General features: G+C 41.3%; 1 protein-coding gene across 3 annotated transcripts in view; it reads left to right on the top strand.

Annotated features, from left to right (window-relative positions):
* Positions 1 to 1,134: 1,134 nt before the first annotated feature.
* Positions 1,135 to 17,322, top strand: part of LOC124863387 (serine/threonine-protein kinase N2-like) — a 59,349-nt gene continuing 43,161 nt past the window's right edge. The window contains exon 1 of one of the 3 annotated variants that reach the window (XM_047357747.1): positions 1,135 to 1,575. In XM_047357747.1, the coding sequence (XP_047213703.1) occupies positions 1,549 to 1,575 (27 nt within the window). In that variant the 5' untranslated portion in view covers positions 1,135 to 1,548. Of the gene's footprint in view, positions 1,576 to 6,974; positions 7,094 to 10,534; positions 11,047 to 17,322 lie in introns of those variants that run through there. The other 2 variants (XM_047357746.1, XM_047357742.1) reach the window with 2 other exon arrangements.

A 17,322-nucleotide genomic window follows, 5' to 3' on the forward strand; every position in this document is an offset into this window, starting at 1 on the left:
CAGTCAAGTCTGGACTCTAGCTGTTAAAATTAAAAGATTACTTTAAACCTAAATCAGGGGTATGGATAATTTTGGGGTTAACTGTATAGTTGCCAGTTCTGGCCCGGTGTCATAGTGTACCAACGTTTTAAAAAGTCATGGCTTCGAAACTGCTCAGATTTTTTGTGTCATTGCTTTTAATGAGATGACAGAGAAAGTGTTACAGTGGCTGGGTTTTTCTGTGTCTGTATGGATGACAGAAGTGCAGCACTGCTCCTCCCCCACCTGTTACTGGGTTAGACTGTCTGTCAGCTGGTTGGAATAAGGTTAGTAGTTCAAGACAGACAAATTTGGCGGTTTGATATTTCTAAGTGCCATAGACATAAACCGTCATGGTGTGGAAACTAAACAATGCCTCCCATCACCGCATTAGGTAACAATTATGAAACTATAACTGACCATGCAGTGCTAAAAATATATAATCTGCTCAATAAACACCATAACTACTAGATGAATTTCAGGGATAGTTTTTTTTCTATATTTTCGCTTTAGTTTCGTCATACTCTGGAACGCCAAGGCGATTCTTTTACATTTTAAACAATCTTGAATTTTAAATAAAAGAAAAATAGATGTTTAAAAATTGGCAACTCTGATATATATTTTTTTCTTCATAATCTTGCTTTTAAAAACGGTTATGAACACCACAGACCAGCTGCGCTGACGTTTCTCGTAAAGGTGTTCCTGACATCTGCGTTTGATGTGACCAACAGGTTGCAGCAGAGGGCGCTCGGCCGCCGCAGTGAGGGTTTCCGGCTGCATCAAGCTGAGTGAAGAAACCTGGGATCACAACATGAGCAAACTGTGTGAAATTCAAAATAAAAGCGCGTGTGCGCTTATTGTAGGTTTTTACTTCTTTATTATTTTTGAATATTTATTTCATTAACTTTACCTAGTGCTACGTATGTTAAATGAGTAAAACAATTGACTTAATCGTGTCACCCTACTGTATTTGACAGCTCACCAATCATGCGACTTTTATGCTGAAGGTCCAATCCGGAAGGGCTACTTGCATATTTGACCCCTCCCCCTTGTCTTTACTCCCTAGCAGCATCACCGGCTCCCAGCTCACCGTAGATCCGAGTTGTCGCGCACCGTCTACGGGAGGGAGAACATGGCTTCGGGTAGCCGCAGCGCGGAGAGCCCCGGTGAGTCCCGGCGGCGGTCCGGCTCCTGTCCTCTCCGACGATGAGCAGGAAGCCCCGAAGGCAGCCCTCGCTTTCTACATTCCCGAACGCCCCGCACTGCGTGATGCAGACCCCCCCGTCCAAGAGTTGACATCCTGGCGCTTGGAGGTGATGGTGCCTTCGCCCCCTCTGCTAAATCTGCCGCTGCGTTTGAGACGTTTAGGATCGAAACACTTGTCGAGACTGGCAGGTTATTTCAGCTATTTTGTCATAATAATATCGTAAGAATAAGGAGATCTGACGGACTTAAGCGGAAATATCTATTATGACCCGACGGCCGTGACCTGCGCTAAAGATCATTAAAGTCATATAATAGCTGGAGCTCATGATGGCCAATAACAACGAGCTACAGGTTAGTTTTGCAACTTTTTATGGTATTCTGAAGCTGCTGCTCTTATGTGAGAATCCAATGAGTTAAAGTTTTGTATTTTAGCATTGTAAAGTGCCTTTCAAAAGTGTTCATACTCATTGAACTGTTCTCACCTTTTCAGTGTTTTTATATGAAATGAAAATAATCTAGGGATTTCCAAACACAGATGATTATGCTTTGATCTTAACCATTTCACTGTAGCTCTTGTTGCATGTTTAGAGTTGTTGTCCTGCTGGAAGGTGAACCTTCGCCCCAGCTTTTTGCAACCGTAGATTTCTTTAAGGGTTCATCTCTATCCATCTTACCATCAACTCTGGCTGATTTTCCTGTCCCTGCCGGAGATATACATCCCATACCATGATTCTGCTACCACCGTGTTTCGCTGTGGAGATGTTATTTTTTGGGGGTGATTTGAACCTCTAAGAGGTTTTCTTCCAGGATTGCCCTGTATTTAACTCCATCCATCTTTCTAACAACTCAAACCAGCTTCCCTGGCCCTGCTGAAGAAAAGTGTCCCTGTAGCATCATTCTGCCACCACCATGCTTCAGTAGTAGTAGTTTTCCACCACACATAGTGTTTCCCACCTGGGCCAAAATGTTCAATTTCTTCAACCTTCTTCCACATTTGCTGTGTCCCCTACAGAGTTTCTCAACCATGTTTCTCGGGGCTCATTGTCCTGCATGTTTTAGGTGTTTCCCTTCCGTCACACACTTGACTTAAATGTATGGAGTATTGACAGCCTTCTGAAGGATTTAGTGGCATGGTGAGGAGGTAATGCAATTGTTTAAATCAGGTGAGCTGTAATAGAAACCCAAATAAAACTTGAAGAACTGTGAGCCCTGAGGACTAGGATTCAGAAGCACAGCCCTACATGGCTTTTTGGCAGGCGGCTAGCTTGCCTTCTTATGGGATTTCTTTCAACTGTGCCTTTCTATTTGCCATTCTTCTATGCAGGACAAATTTGTGACGTTCACGACTAATAATTATCCTGTCCATAGAGTCTCCCACCGCAGCTGTGGATCTCTGCAGCTCCTCTAGAGTCACCTTGGGTGTCTTGACTCCATTTCTTAAAAAGGCTCTTCTTGCTCGGCCTGTCAGCTTAGGTGGACGGCCAAGTCTTGCAAGATTTGCAGTTGTACCATACTCTTTCCATTTTCAGATGATGGATTGAATAGTCTTCTGTGAGATGATCAAAGCTTGGGATCTTAAAACCTAACCCTGCTTTGAACGTCTTTATAATGTTCACCCTGACTTGTCTGCTGTGTTCCTTGGTCTTCATGATGCTGTTTGTTCACAAATGTTGTCTTAACAAACCTTTAATGCTTTTACAGAACAGCATTTTTAATACTTTTAAGATGATTTCTACAGGCATTGATTTTATTTAGGGAGTTACAGTAAAAGGGGGCTAAATATAAATGCATTTAGTATTGCAATGTCATCAGCATATACATATAAACAGCCAGTGCTAGAAAAGTCTTTAAATGAGGAAATTTCAGGGGGAAAACCGCTGAGCTCACATTATGATTGTGACTCCTCAGCACTTCTGCACCAGCAGATGTGTTGGGCAGACAAAAACTGTCACTACCAACCTTCTCAGGAGAGATCAGATTTGCCCAATTGGATTTTCCCATCTGAGGCACAGTGCTTGTCCACAGGTGGAGTCGTGTGACGTCTGGTGGTGTCTAATTTAGAGCTTCCAGTTACCCTGGTGTCAGATCAGCTCAGGAGGCATAGGAGGAGGTGAATGTTAAAAAATTAAAGGCAGCCAGATGTTTTACAGAGCTCTGTGATGAGCTTAGTTTGTCTAATAGTCCTTCTTGACTTGAACTGTAGCTGCCTGTGATTGCTGTGAGACGGCAAGTTTTACAACCACAAACCATGTTTCATATTTCCTGTTTCTATCTGCATGTGTTTGGTTTTTCACCCTTCACATTGTAATATTTCAAACCACCAAGAAGCCAGTGTGAAGATGCTGGATATGAAGATAAAGGGAGCTGTCAAATAGGTTCCCAGCTCAGACTGGTCAGGGATCAGTTTGAGTGACAGATCAATTCTTCCCTGAATGGAGAAGGTGCTTGCAGTGTTTCCTGGAAAGCTGCACTGCATATGTGGGCATGTGGATGAACATTAACATGCTGATGTGGGCTGCAGTGAGCCTTCAAGTCCTAAAATGCACTGATTATCATTTTCTACCGAGCAGGAAATGTTTTAGCTTACAGCGACTATTAAAAAAACTGACTGCAATATCATTCCACTGACCATACAGAGTGTGAATGTTATCAGCAGGGCACTAAACTCGATACATTTTCCGTGTCCCTGTAAAGTAAAGATGAATAGATTTACAGTTTGAACCATGGTTTTAATGTTAAAACCACAAGTGTCTTTTCTGTATTTTACGGGGATATAATAGAGCAACACAAAGTGAAAAAATGTGGAAGGGAAGAAAAATGATGCATTGTTTTCAACATTTAATGCAATTAGAAACAGGAGAAATGTGGCATGCATTTGTATTCATAGCCCCTTTATTTTGAAATCCCTAAAAAAAACTCAACCAATTGCCAACTACCAACACAGAAATTAAACTTTTCGGACTACATCCAAAACACGAAGTGTGATGGAAAACTAACACCGCTAAACCACCTGCTAAAGCATGGTGGTGACAGCGTCATGCTGCAAAGGAAAGACAACCTGTTTGAGGCTGCAAAAGTCTTGAGACGGGACGAGGTTCACCTTCCAACAAGACGGATAAAGCTGCAATAAAATGGGCTTAGACAAAGGCAGATTCTTGTATTAGAATGGCGCAGTCAAAGTGCAGAACTAAGTGCACTTGAGAATCTGTGACAAGACCTAAAACGTTTTGCACAGCAAGGAGAGCATTTTTTCAAAGAAGACCTTAAGAGACCTGTGGCAACTTCAGGAGCTGCAAAGATCCACAGCTCAGGTGGGAGAACTTTACATCCCTACTGCATGGCGTTGCAACAGTTTCAGTCCTTAGATGTTCAAAGCTGGGCTGCAGGAGTCATATCCTCATAAAATCCCGGTACAATGTATTGAAGTTTGTGGTTGTAGTGTGACAAGATGGGGAAAGGTTTAATTAATAGTGCCGCAAGGCATTGTGAGACTGATTTCACTTCCCCAATTCATTTCTCTAGATTTCTGGGACCTATTTTTGTACCTGTCTTGTCCCCATTTATTATTCAATCCTTTCCTTCTTGTACCATATATGAGTTTATTGTTTGGTGGTTTCCACCAACGTCAACACCGTCCTCCAGGTTTTAGATGTGCCCTTCTTCAACACTTCCAGTTTAAGTTGCAGAAATTAGCGGCATGCTGTTTAGGTAAATCATTCCTTTCAATCAGGTATGTTAGAGCAGAGAAACATCTAAACCATGCAGGATAATGGGTGGAGAAATAGATTTCTTAGCTTTTCTTGAGGAGTGAACCTATATAAAAATATTTGTTGGTAGCTTGAGCTTAAATTGAACAGTTTTGTGCTTGAAATGATAAATTTAGCCTCCCTCAGTCATCATCTCTGCAGATGGGCTGATTGGGATCAAGGGGCCACTGTTGTAATGATGATAGGCTGTAGCTGTCAGACTGGCCCTCAACACCTCCTTGTGATGATTGCACCTGCTCAATTGTGCCCTCTTCCACTTTTTTTCCCTCGACGCATTGCCAAGGCTGAATTGATGTCCAGTCCCGTCTTCCTGCAGGTCGTGACTATTGTTCGTTTGAAGGAAAATTACTGAAATGACCCAGTTCTCTTCCTTTTCCTTCCATCCCCCTCTCCATCTGTTAAAAACCCATTATCCCTGAGACTATCAGTGTAAAACACAGCTGGAGTGCCCGGGTATCTCTGCCATCTTGTCAGCACTCCCGGGTCTATCGATTCGAAGCCTGTTTATGTTTTGGCCGGCCTCGGCTGTAAGGGAAGTAAATCAGGGCTGCCGCTGAGGATGCAGGCTCTGATCTGATTCCACACACACTTTGAGGAAGCCCTATTCTCCACGGCCGTCCTCTCATGAATTCTTTATTCCTGTTGTTTTCCTGCAGTTAATGTCTGGAAGAGGCAAGTTAGACGAGTTGCTGATGCCTCTTCTCTGTGTGTTTTAAGAAGCAGAGACTCCAAATGACTTTTTTATTGATCCTCACAGTGGAGGCAACCTGGGCGGGCTGATGGCCTCAGGTCACGTGTGTTAGAATATACATGCTGCTGTCTCCAGCTACCACAGCTATGGATAATAGGATTAAAAGACTGGACTTCACTCCATCTCAGCATTAGGGGTTGCAGTCGCCCTCCCATGCTCACGCTCAAACATCCCACCCACTGCCTCCTGGCCAAGTCCAGGATTACCATGTGGATGCACAAATCTGTCTGTCTCACAGAGAGAGGAGCTTCTGACTGCTGGAACTGCAGCTTTCATGCATGTGTGGGACATCTTTGTTTGTTTGTTTGTTTGTTTCTTTCTTTCTTTCTCTCGCTCTCTCTCTCCTGTCCAGCATTCACAGTGAACCCAGGTCTCATTGCGTTCAGTTAAATGACTCCATTCATCAGGCCCAGTTCTGTTCAGCTGACCAGTCCAGACACCAGCTGTTACATCAAGCATCCCCTCAGGGGATTACTTCTCACTGATGCAAAGCTGAAATATGGAAGAAGAAACAAATAACATAAAGACACTGCTGAACTACAACCAAGAGGATCATTAGGGCTGAAATTCTCTTCATGCAGGACTTGTAAAGGTATAGGGTCAGGAGAAGGGCAACTAAAAGCTCTGCAGAACCTGCACATCCTGGAAGCAAACTTTTACCTTCAGGTCCACGCTAAAGAGCTCTATTTGCAAAAAACAGCCTCCACAGAGACAGTTTCTTCTCCCAGACTGTCTCTCTGATAAACACTTTACATTCAGATACCATGCATATTTGCATTAATTCAACTTAAAAAAAAATTACTTTTATTTCCCTGTAAAATATTTAAAATGTCTTCATTGAGAGTAAAAGGGGAACCTAAGTCAAATTCCTTTTTTGTCTGCACAAACGCAGCGAATAAAGCTAATTCTGATTCAGTTACTAATTGTTGGTTACAGTATTTTGCAAAACAATTGATACCTTTTTTAACTTTTTCACATTTTGACTCATTACAGCAACAAACTGCAATGTGCATTAATGGGGTTTCATGTGTTAGACCAACATCTGTCCTTAATAGAAGAGTAACAAGAAGAGAACCATGCGGTGTATTGTCTGTACCTTGCCACAAGCCATGTAGGGGACACTGCAGACATGTGGGAGAAAGTGCTCTGGTCAGATGGCATCAAAAGTTAACTTTTTGGCTTATGTGGAAAATTCTGTGTTTGGCAGAAAAACCAGGACTGTATATCATCCTGAACCCACCGTCCCCATGGTGACCCAAGTCTTCATCAGAGACAGAGAAGCTGTTAATGGGAAGATGGAATGATGGCAATCCAGGAAGAAGAGCTGATACAAGCTGCAGAAAACTTGAGAGTGAGGCAGAGCTTCTCTTTTCAGCAGCACAAAGACCCTAAACATACAGCAGAGCTACAATAGAAGGGCTTAAATCAAAGCGTATTCCAGTTAGGATGGTCCAGATCTAAATCCATTAGAAAACTGATGTTTACATATGTCTCCCATCACATCTGACTGAGCTTGGCTGGATTGATCTACGGCATAACATCCTAATAAGAATACATCCTATAAGAGTTTGTGGTTGCCACATGACAAAATGTCAATAAAGGTCAGGGGGTTTTAAATACTTCGGTGAAAAAATGCATGTTGGTTACTTATGTTTATTTATATTTTGATGTTTGTTGCCCATTTCTAAGAGATTATATTGACAATTCTGGAGCTGCATTTTCTCTCCCGCTTCTATTTTTGATGTTATTACTCAGAAATAGAAAAGCACAAAGCAAGGAAGCCATGTAGCTGTTCACATTTGGCCTGAAGAAAACAAAAGTTTATTAATGATAAAATATACTATATATATGATATTATATAAATGTATTTAGAACCTATAGGTGATAAACTAAATAAATAACAGTATTGTTAGTGTTGATGCATTTTTCTTTTTTCATTGACCATGATTTGGCTGACCTGACAGCGAAACCATCTACACACGTGAACAAAATTGTTCAAAATTGTTGGTTAATGAAGGAAAAACCCACAATAGTCACATAAATAACTTGAATCTGACAAAGGTAATAATGAATACAAATTCTATAAAAATGAACAAATGTAATTCAGACATTGCTTTTCAAACATGCTTCAACAGAATTATTTAAAAAAATAAACTCATGAAACAGGGCTGGACAAAAATGATGGTACCCCTGAAAATAATGTAGCCAAAGGGACATGTTAAATCAAGGTGTCCATTAATTAGCATCACACGTGTCTACATTCTTGTAATCAGTCAGTGGGCCTATATATAGGGCTACAGGTAGTCACTGTACTGTTTGGTGACATGGTGTGTACCACACTCAACATGGACCAGAGGAAGCCAAGGAATCAGTTGTCTCAGAAGATTAGAAAGAAAATTATAGACAAGCATGTTAAAGGTAAAGGTTATAAGATCACCTCCAAGCAGCTTGATGTTCCTGTGACTACAGTTGCACATATTATTCAGACATTTACGATCCATGGGACTGTAGCCAACCTCCCTGGACGTGGCCGCAGGAGGAAAATTGATGACAAAACAAAGAGACGGATAATACGAACAGTAACAAAAGAGCCCAGAAAAACTTCTAAAGAGATTAAAGGTGAACTTCAAGCTCAAGGAACATCAGTGTCAGATCACACCATTCAACGTTGTTTGAGGCAAAGTGGACTTAATGGGAGACGACCAAGGAGACCATTGTTGAAAACAAATCATAAAAAAGCCAGACTGGAATTTGCCAAACTACATGTTGACAACCCACGAAGCTTCTAGGAGAATGTCCTATGGACAGATGAGACAAAAATTGAACTTTTTGGCAAGGCACATCAGCTCTATGTTCACAGATGGAAAATTGAAGCATATGAAGAAAAGAACATTGTTCCTACTGTGAAACATGGAGGAGGCTCTGTTATGTTCTGGGTCTGCTTTGCTACATCTGGCACAGGGTGTCTTGAATCTGTGCAGGGTATAATGAAATCTCAAGACTATCAAGGGATTCTAGAGAGAAATGTGCTGCCCAGTGTTAGAAAGATTGGTCTCAGTCGCAGGTCATGGGTCTTGCAACAGGATAATGACCCAAAACACACATCTAAAAACACCCAAGAATGGCTAAGAGGAAAACATTGGACTATTCTGAAGTGGCCTTCTATGAGCTCTGACCTAAATCCTATTGAGCATCTTTGGAAGCAGCTGAAACATGCCGTCTTGAAAAGGCATCCTTCAAACCTGGGCCAACTGGAGCAGTTTGCTCATGAGGAGTGGGCCAAAATACCTGCTGAGAGGTGCAGGAGTCTCATTGACAGTTATAGGAATCGTTTGACTGCAGTGATTACCTCAAAAGGTTGTGCAACAAAATATTAAGCTATGGGTAGCATCATTTTTGTCCAGGCCTGTTTCATGAGTTTATTTTTTTAAATAATTCTGTTGAAGCATGTTTGACAAGAAATGTCTGACGTTCATTTGTTCATTTTCATAGAATTTTTATTCATTATTACCTTTGTCAGATTCAAGTTATTTCTGTGACCATTGTGGGTTTTTCTTTCATTAACCGAGGGGCACCAACAATTTTGTCCATGTGTGTCGTTCCCCAAAGTATTCGGTGTCCTTCCCATTGAAACTGTTGGCTGAGGACTTTTTTTAGTTGGATTTTCTAATTCTCATTGAAAGAAGTGTTTTAAGTTATGTTTTGTATTTGAAAGCCCCCCATTGTTGTTTCACACCTTGGTTCAGTTTCCGATCTGAACAAACCTGGATTATGTCGCAAGGCAGCCATGTAAAATGTAACCTCCCTCTTTTTTTAAACAGTACTTGGTCAAAAGGCATGTGTTGAAAATGTATGTTGGTTATGGTTACTTTGAAGGCTGCAGTCACTGGTGAGGTAGGCCAGGTAAAGATTACCATGTCACCCATTCACTGGGACAAAAGAGGGAAACCTTGCCTGTGAGCTCATTGTGGTAACTTGGGACATTAAGATGAGCTACTCAGCCACCACGTAGAGGCCATGTTTTACTATGTGTGTTATGCTTCAGAGGTAGTTTGGGGTTGAGAAGAGTGCAGAAGTGAGCCTTTATGGGAACTGAAGTGCACTGGACCATGATGCCGCCCTCGACACTTCCTGTCCCAACAGTCGTGAGGCCATAAAAGAGAGACAGGATGATAACAGTGATAACAATCTGTTATTGTAGATTGAAGAGAAAGGGACAGTTGCAGGTTAGAACAGGGATGAGGAAGCTCTTCACAATGTCACTTACAGTGCCTTGCAAAGTACAGGGGTTGGACAATGAAACTGAAACACCTGTCATTTTAGTGTGGGAGGTTTCATGGCTAAATTGGACCAGCCTGGTAGCCAGTCTTCATTGATTGCACATTGCACCAGTAAGAGCAGAGTGTGAAGGTTCAATTAGCAGGGTAAGAGCACAGTTTTGCTCAAAAGGAGGCCCTACACCATACTAATAAATTATTGTGGTCTAAAACCAGGTGTTTCAGTTTCATTGTCCAACCCCTGTAGTCATTCCCCTTAAACTGTTTCACATTTTGTCATGTTACTACCACAAACTGAGATTGTAGGTGATAGACCAACACTCGGTGGTGCATCACTTTAAAGCAGAAGAAAAGTGATCCAAGGCTTTTAACATTTTTCACAAATAAAAACCAGAAAACGGTGGCATTCATCTCTATTTAGGCTCTTTGAGGCAGTACTTTCTAGAATCACCTTATGTTATATTACAGCTGTAAGTCTTTGTGGGTCTGTCTCTACCAGCTTTGCATATGTACAAGCTAAAACCTTAGCTCATGCACAGTCAGATCAGATGGACAGCGCCTGTGGTCATCGATTTTTCACGTCCTGCATCAATTTCCCAGTTGGATTTAGTTCTGGACTTTGACTTGACCATCTAGCACATAAATATATTTTCATCGAAACCATTCCAGTTTAGCTCTGTCTGTATGCTTAGGGCTATTTGTCTGATTTATTCCATCTTCCCATTGGCTCGGCCCAGCTTCTCTGTCCCTGTTGAAGAAAAACATCCCAACAGCGGCCCCCGTATTTCACATTGAGGATGGTTTGTTTAGGCTGATGGGTATATTTAGTTTTCCACATAGCACTCTCCATATAGGTCAAAAGGTTCCAGTTTCCTCCAATGTGACTAGAGCATCGTCTTCCACCGATTTAACAAACTGCAGATGGGACTTCTTACAACAACGACTTTACTTATTTCACTCCAAGTCCAGATTTGTGGATTGCACAACTAATAGTTGTCCTGACAACCGATTCTCCCGCCTGAGCTGGGTAGGCATCTTTTCTATTTCTTCAATTAATGCTCTCCTTGCCTGACCTGACAGTTTGGGTCAGGGGTGCCCTGACCTGAAGTCCAGTCCTCAAGAGTCCAGTCCCTGCTACGGCCCTCCCTAATCAAATGACAGATTTCCCTAATCAGCATGTCCTTCAGGTCTACAGGGGCCTGGTAATCAGCGTTTGATTCAGGGCTGTTGGAGGTGGGATTCATCCAAAAGTTCAGGATAGTAGCTCTGGAGTACTGGTGTTTGGCACCCCTGGTTTGAACAGTGCTCCATGAGATGTTTAAGCATCTCCACAGCTTTCTCTCTGACCTATCTGCTGTGGTCCTTGGTTTTCCAGGTGCTGTTTGTTCTCTGTTACTAATCAGGCATCATCTGAAGGCAATGGCTACCCTTTGGATTGTATCTAGGGTGAGAGTTAAAGAGGGGTGAATACAATTGCAGCACCAATATTTTGAAAACCAAGTATTATTTTCCTTTCTATTCTCACCATGCATTATTTGTTGTGTGTTGGTATATCATATAAAATCCTAAGAAGTTACCTGGAAGTTTCTGGTTTTAATGTGACAAAATGCAAAAAAGGTTCCAGGGAAATGAATACTTTGAAATTCACTGCGAGCCTCCTATTTTGATATTTATGTCTCTGACGGTGATTCGCTTGGACAGTGGGATTATTAGACTGCTTGTTACAACATTACACAGAATATGATGATAGCTGCTGGGGGGTGTGAGATGGAAACAGAAATTCAGTTTCTGACGGACAAGCCTGATATGAGCCAAAAGTGAGAGTTGTGGTTTACTCTGACCTACAAAACTAGATTACAGAAACATTTCCTTCATATCTCTGGAATGTTTTTCAATCAGTAACCCTTTTGATTAATTACATCTACAAAACAAGAACCATTCAAACCAATGACCATGGTTTGTTGTGCAAACTGTTGTATTTTAAAAGGTTTTAATTAAATCTATGGTACCCTGCTGCTACAGCCAATAAAGGACACAGGATTCACCTTCAGTCATGACTGAAAAACGTGACCTTGTCCAACAAACTGCAGACTCTTGTTGCTCTTTTTCTCTCTTTCTGAGCACCGTCGTAATCACCGGCATCAGTAAAGGGAAATAATCATCTACATTACAGAATGGACCTCTTATCCTCCTCAATCCTGCTGCCATAATCATTTTTAATCTTCTATGTCCATTACCGTCGTGTCTGAAAGACCATTCCATCACACATTGGGGCCCTTTCCGTTCCCTGTCTCCCAACACCAGCCATTACCTGTGACCTACCGAAATATTGTTGTAGTATTAAGTGCGGTTATAAAGTATATCATCGACTCATCAGAGAGTGCAGAAAGACCCCAGTCGACATTTTGATAACCACAGTTTGATCATCCGCCGGAAATCCTAAGTGATTTACACAACATCTGTGTTTGGATTCATCCCAAGGAGTTAGGGATGTAGTAATGGATCAGGTCCAGAAGAAGCTCATTCACGTCCAGCACTTCATCCTGAGATTTGAGGTTTGTAAGATGTCGAGTTATGAAACATTAATGAAGGAACACTAAACTGAAACTCATTTAACCACTCTGCTGGAAAGTTCCTCCTTGTTACCGGGAACAGTATGTGTGCCACATACTAAAAATAAATTGAGATAAGTAAGCAGGTCACCTTAATGATTTATTTACAGTTAAGCAGAAAAATAGGTTATCTGTATTTGCTGTCAGATTGTAAGGTAAGTAGATATTGACTAAAGATAAAATAGATATAAATTTGGGTATTTCATATGCAAATTAGGCTAAATTTAGCATGACTGTGACCGCTAGATCGCAGTAAAGTGTTGGTATACGTTGAATATGCATCAACAGGCATTAATGGTTTACAAACACCATCATAACTAGATGGTGGTTTGAGGCAATTTCGCAGCCGGTGGTTTAATTAATCTGAAATCTAAGTTTGCTAACTTCATGATGTACGTACGTCATGACAGTTTCCTGTTGTCATGCAGCCTAAACTACAAGGAGAAAAAAAATGTATTTATGTTTAAAGAGTCACCTATGAAGAATGCTTTGTTTTTTCTGCTGATCGGGTACATTCCAAGTTTCATAATATTGGGAAGTTGTCACCCACAACGCGGTTAGCACTGGGCCTTTAAAGCTGCAGTGTAAAGTCTGGAGAATCTGTGAAACAATGCATGTATGACCAACCAACTTTGATGTTTCTGACAAAATATTTTAATAAACTTTAAAAAAGCAGCTTAAAAGTGAAGTTGAGTAGGTCAAACTGTGTAATTAGTTTGTATTACGAATTACCTTCCTGTACAATTCTTCTTCTGGGACCAGTTGTAGAGTAGTAATAGATTTTCTCTGTAGCAGTACCTACAGAGAATTATTCTGGGGCTCTTGTATTAATACAGGCTTCTCTGTGTGGACTTCACAGTACTATGAGTCAGTGTTTTCATAAGCTTCATTTTGGTGCTTGTAAACCATTCCTAAATAATTTTGGATTAGTTACACCGTCCGTTGGACTTTGCTTGACATTTTAGTTTGTTTTTCATGAGCTCAAGCTAATTTGCAGACCTTTCTGTTTCAGTTTCCCTTTATTTCATCACAGTAAAGCAATATTTTTAGAGATTTAAAGCGATCCCATGCCACAAGACATCACCAAATTAAAACTTTACGATATTTCTCATCAAAGTGAAGTCTGTCATTCTAACACCTATCCAGTTACCGTCATCAAATGACTGTCCTGTGATGTTAGTCTATGCTACTCTCATGCTAATATCATGAGGAAGTGGGGAGTGGTAGTCTAGTGGTTAGCTCGCTTGCATTTATGATAGCTATGAAGCTAAATTGTTTAATCCTCACACCCTGTGTCTTTATTTGAGACTCTTACTTTGGTAAGGGAGGAAGTAGTTTTTGAGATGCCCTGCTGTGTTGACGGAGTCAACTTTTTAAGACGTCTCAAGCTGGCTGACGAGATTTGTGTTGAAGAAACTTAAAACACTTTTAAATTGATTGGGGGGGAAAGTTTGAGAACTCTCTTTAAAAAAACTGACATTTAAAACACTCGTGATTTTTAAGCACTGGGTAGCCCCTAATTAAGGTAAAGTTAGTGTAACGTAATTTAGAACAAAGTAAATAACCTATTCATAGTGTTTTCACAATACAAAAATTTCAAACTAGATACAGATACTAAAAAAAATACTCGATTCTCAATACCATTTCTGATACCGCAGCAACACCTGAATGCACAGGGTTAATTCTCGTGAAAAGCAAAAAATATGATTAATTAAAAACTGGACATGTTTTAGGGGACTAAATTAATACTAGTTTTTCATTCATACCATTTGAGTACATTGGCCGACAACTTTGTTTAAATCCAAGCAGGCAGGGCCCACTGGACCAGTCATGGAAGCTGCTGCTACGTGCCTGACAGAGGCAGATTAAGAAGGTGTGCTGCAGAGATTTTCTCATTGAGGCTTTATGTTGACTTATTCCTCGGACTCCACAACAGAACACAAACATGCTACCGCTTGGTGAGGCCTCGTGAGAAGATAGTCTTTCACAAAAGACACCATTCATGTCCACCCGCTCCACCATCAGTGGAGCAGACGCTGGTCGCCGCGTGCTCACACAGAAGTGGCAGACAGATGTGCACTCGGGGACTCTCAAGACCCTTGTTCTCACCAAACGTCCGGGACCACTTTGACTTGACTCATGTAACACCTTTGTCAGGATCCTTTGGGGGCAGCGCATGTGCATAAAGCAACGCTACACGTTGTAAAACAGCAAAAGGAGATTTGGCGACAGAATTTATCTGGAATATGAGGGATTTGGAGGATTAACGGGCAGCAGACACACATTCCAAGGTAAATTATGCAAGCTGTTAACTCATTCACTGAGAGGACGGTTTTATCAAAATACTGAATGCATAAGATGGCTTTTTATATTTGCCTTCGTGGTCTTGGCTGCAGAGATTCAGATAATGGATTAAGAGAAAATACTCAACATTGATCCAGTTAACACAGCTTTTACCAAGTCTTCTGACCTCAGGGTCCATTATTCAATAACTGTCCATAATATTTGCCACTGAGATTCCAGTCCACAGCGCCTTGCAAAAGTGTTAAAATACTTTTTCACATTTTCTTTTCTTGCAAACACAAACTTCAATCTGTTTGTTGGATTTTAATACCATAACCCAACCCAGTATAGAATGACTATAACTGTGAAGTGGAAGTAAGATCATAGATGTTTTTAAACTAGAAATAAAGCTACATGTGATGTACATACGTATTCAGCCCCGTTTATTCTGATACCTCTTAAATAAAGTCCAGTATCACGTACTTTGTAAATAGTCAGTGTGTGTATAGTTTAACCTCAGGAAGAAGGAAAATGGCACATCGTTTTCAGCATTTCTTTTAAAAGTGGCGATGTGTTTTAGCCCTCTTTTTACTCTGATGCCCCAAAATAATATCCAGTGCAACCACTTGCCTATAGAAGTAACCTCATTGGTAAGTAAAGTATACCTGTGTGTCATTTAAATTTTAATGTACCGTATTTTCCGCACTATAAGGCGCACTTAAAAACCTTTAATTTAAAAAAAAAATGACAGTGCGCCTTGTAATCCGGAGCACCTTATATATGGATCAATTGGTTAATTGGTTGATCCATACTGGTTGTACACGGCGCTCTGTCAAAATGTTTCAGTACGACTAGTAAACTACAAAGCCGCACCGCTTGCAGCATTACGGCTACCGTAGTCAGGGGTGTCGCCGAAGTAATAGTGGTAAACACCTGTACTGTGCTTACTCCTAGTCCAACACCACTTGTGTGTGTATAACGTTTGAATGTACTGTTGCAGGAATTGCCTGAACTATATGTGATTAGAAGCTCAGTGTGTGGGGTGTATGTTTCGTGTGTGTGTATGGAAGATGTTGACATTACTCCTCCGGACAGAGGTGGCGCTGTGTGCTGCCGTAGCTGAGAATCAAGAGTGAAGGAGTGACGTCGGTATTATTGTGTGTGTGGGGTGGGTAGAGACGGCGACCGGAGCAGCGGTGTATGAGTCTGTAAGCCCTGTGTTTTTACGTGCTGCAAAGTCATTAAAAAGAACCCCGAATCTCGTCAACAACTCAGTGTTTTGATGCTGTTTCTTCATGCTCAACTCAGCAACGTATGAGTGAGGGAGTTAACCCCGAGGAAACTAGTAACTTCGGCCCTGGAGAAAGCGTCTCCCCTGTGTCATCAGACTACGGTCAGGGGACAGAAACAGGAAAGGTTAACAGTACTAACGTTTGATTTAGTGCATCAAACTGTTTCTTTTACGTGTTTACTGAATCAGGGAAAAGTTCCCTTTCACGTTTTAACTAACGTTTGATTTCAACTTCAACTTCATAGACTCCAATGCATTCCTAACGTGCGGTTGGTTCTATTCAATAGAATTCTATGTAGAGGAGACCTTACCATGAGAGTGAATGGAGTTATCAGAACGCTGGTTTGTAGTGTATTAATAAAGTTTGACTGACTGACTTATCTGACTGTTTTGTTGACATTCTCTTTAGCACAGCTCCATCTAGTGGATGCATAACGCAACCCCAGTCAAACGTTTGACTGCAGTAGCTTCTATTCTATGCGCCTTATAATCCGGTGCGCCCTATATATGAAAACAGTTCTAAAATAGACCATTCATTGAAGGTGCGCCTTATAATCCGGTGCGCCTTATAGTGCGGAAAATACTACATTAAAATTGCAACAAAGCATTATTAGTCATCACTCAAAATCTACCAAGGCATGGGCATCCACCTTAATGGTCAGGCCAGACAAGGACATGATTAATCTCCTTGCCTGGAAGCAGCCAGACCCAGAGTTAGCTGTGGAGGAGCTGCTTCGAGCCGTAGCTCGGGTGGGAAACTCTATTGACAAATTAACTTTTGATTGTGCTTTCACAAATATGGCCTTTGTCGAAGAGTGGCAAGGTGAAAGCTATTGTTGAATGAAAGGCATATAAATAGCCCCAATTGCAGTGTGCCACAAGTCATGTAGGGGGACACAACAGACATGTGCAACAAAGTGCTCTAATCGGATGAGACCGATATGTCACGTTTCAGCCTGCCTGCAAAGTACTATGGAGAAAAAGGAAGACCAGACATCATTCTGAACACACCATGAATCATGGTGATGGCAGCTTCATGCTGTGGGGATGAAAAGAGAAAAAAGGAAGCTGGTTGACCTATAGATGGATCGAGCTAAATTCAGGGAAATCCGGGGGA

This window comes from Girardinichthys multiradiatus, chromosome X (genome assembly GCF_021462225.1).
Source record: "Girardinichthys multiradiatus isolate DD_20200921_A chromosome X, DD_fGirMul_XY1, whole genome shotgun sequence".
Classification (NCBI taxonomy): domain Eukaryota; kingdom Metazoa; phylum Chordata; class Actinopteri; order Cyprinodontiformes; family Goodeidae; genus Girardinichthys; species Girardinichthys multiradiatus.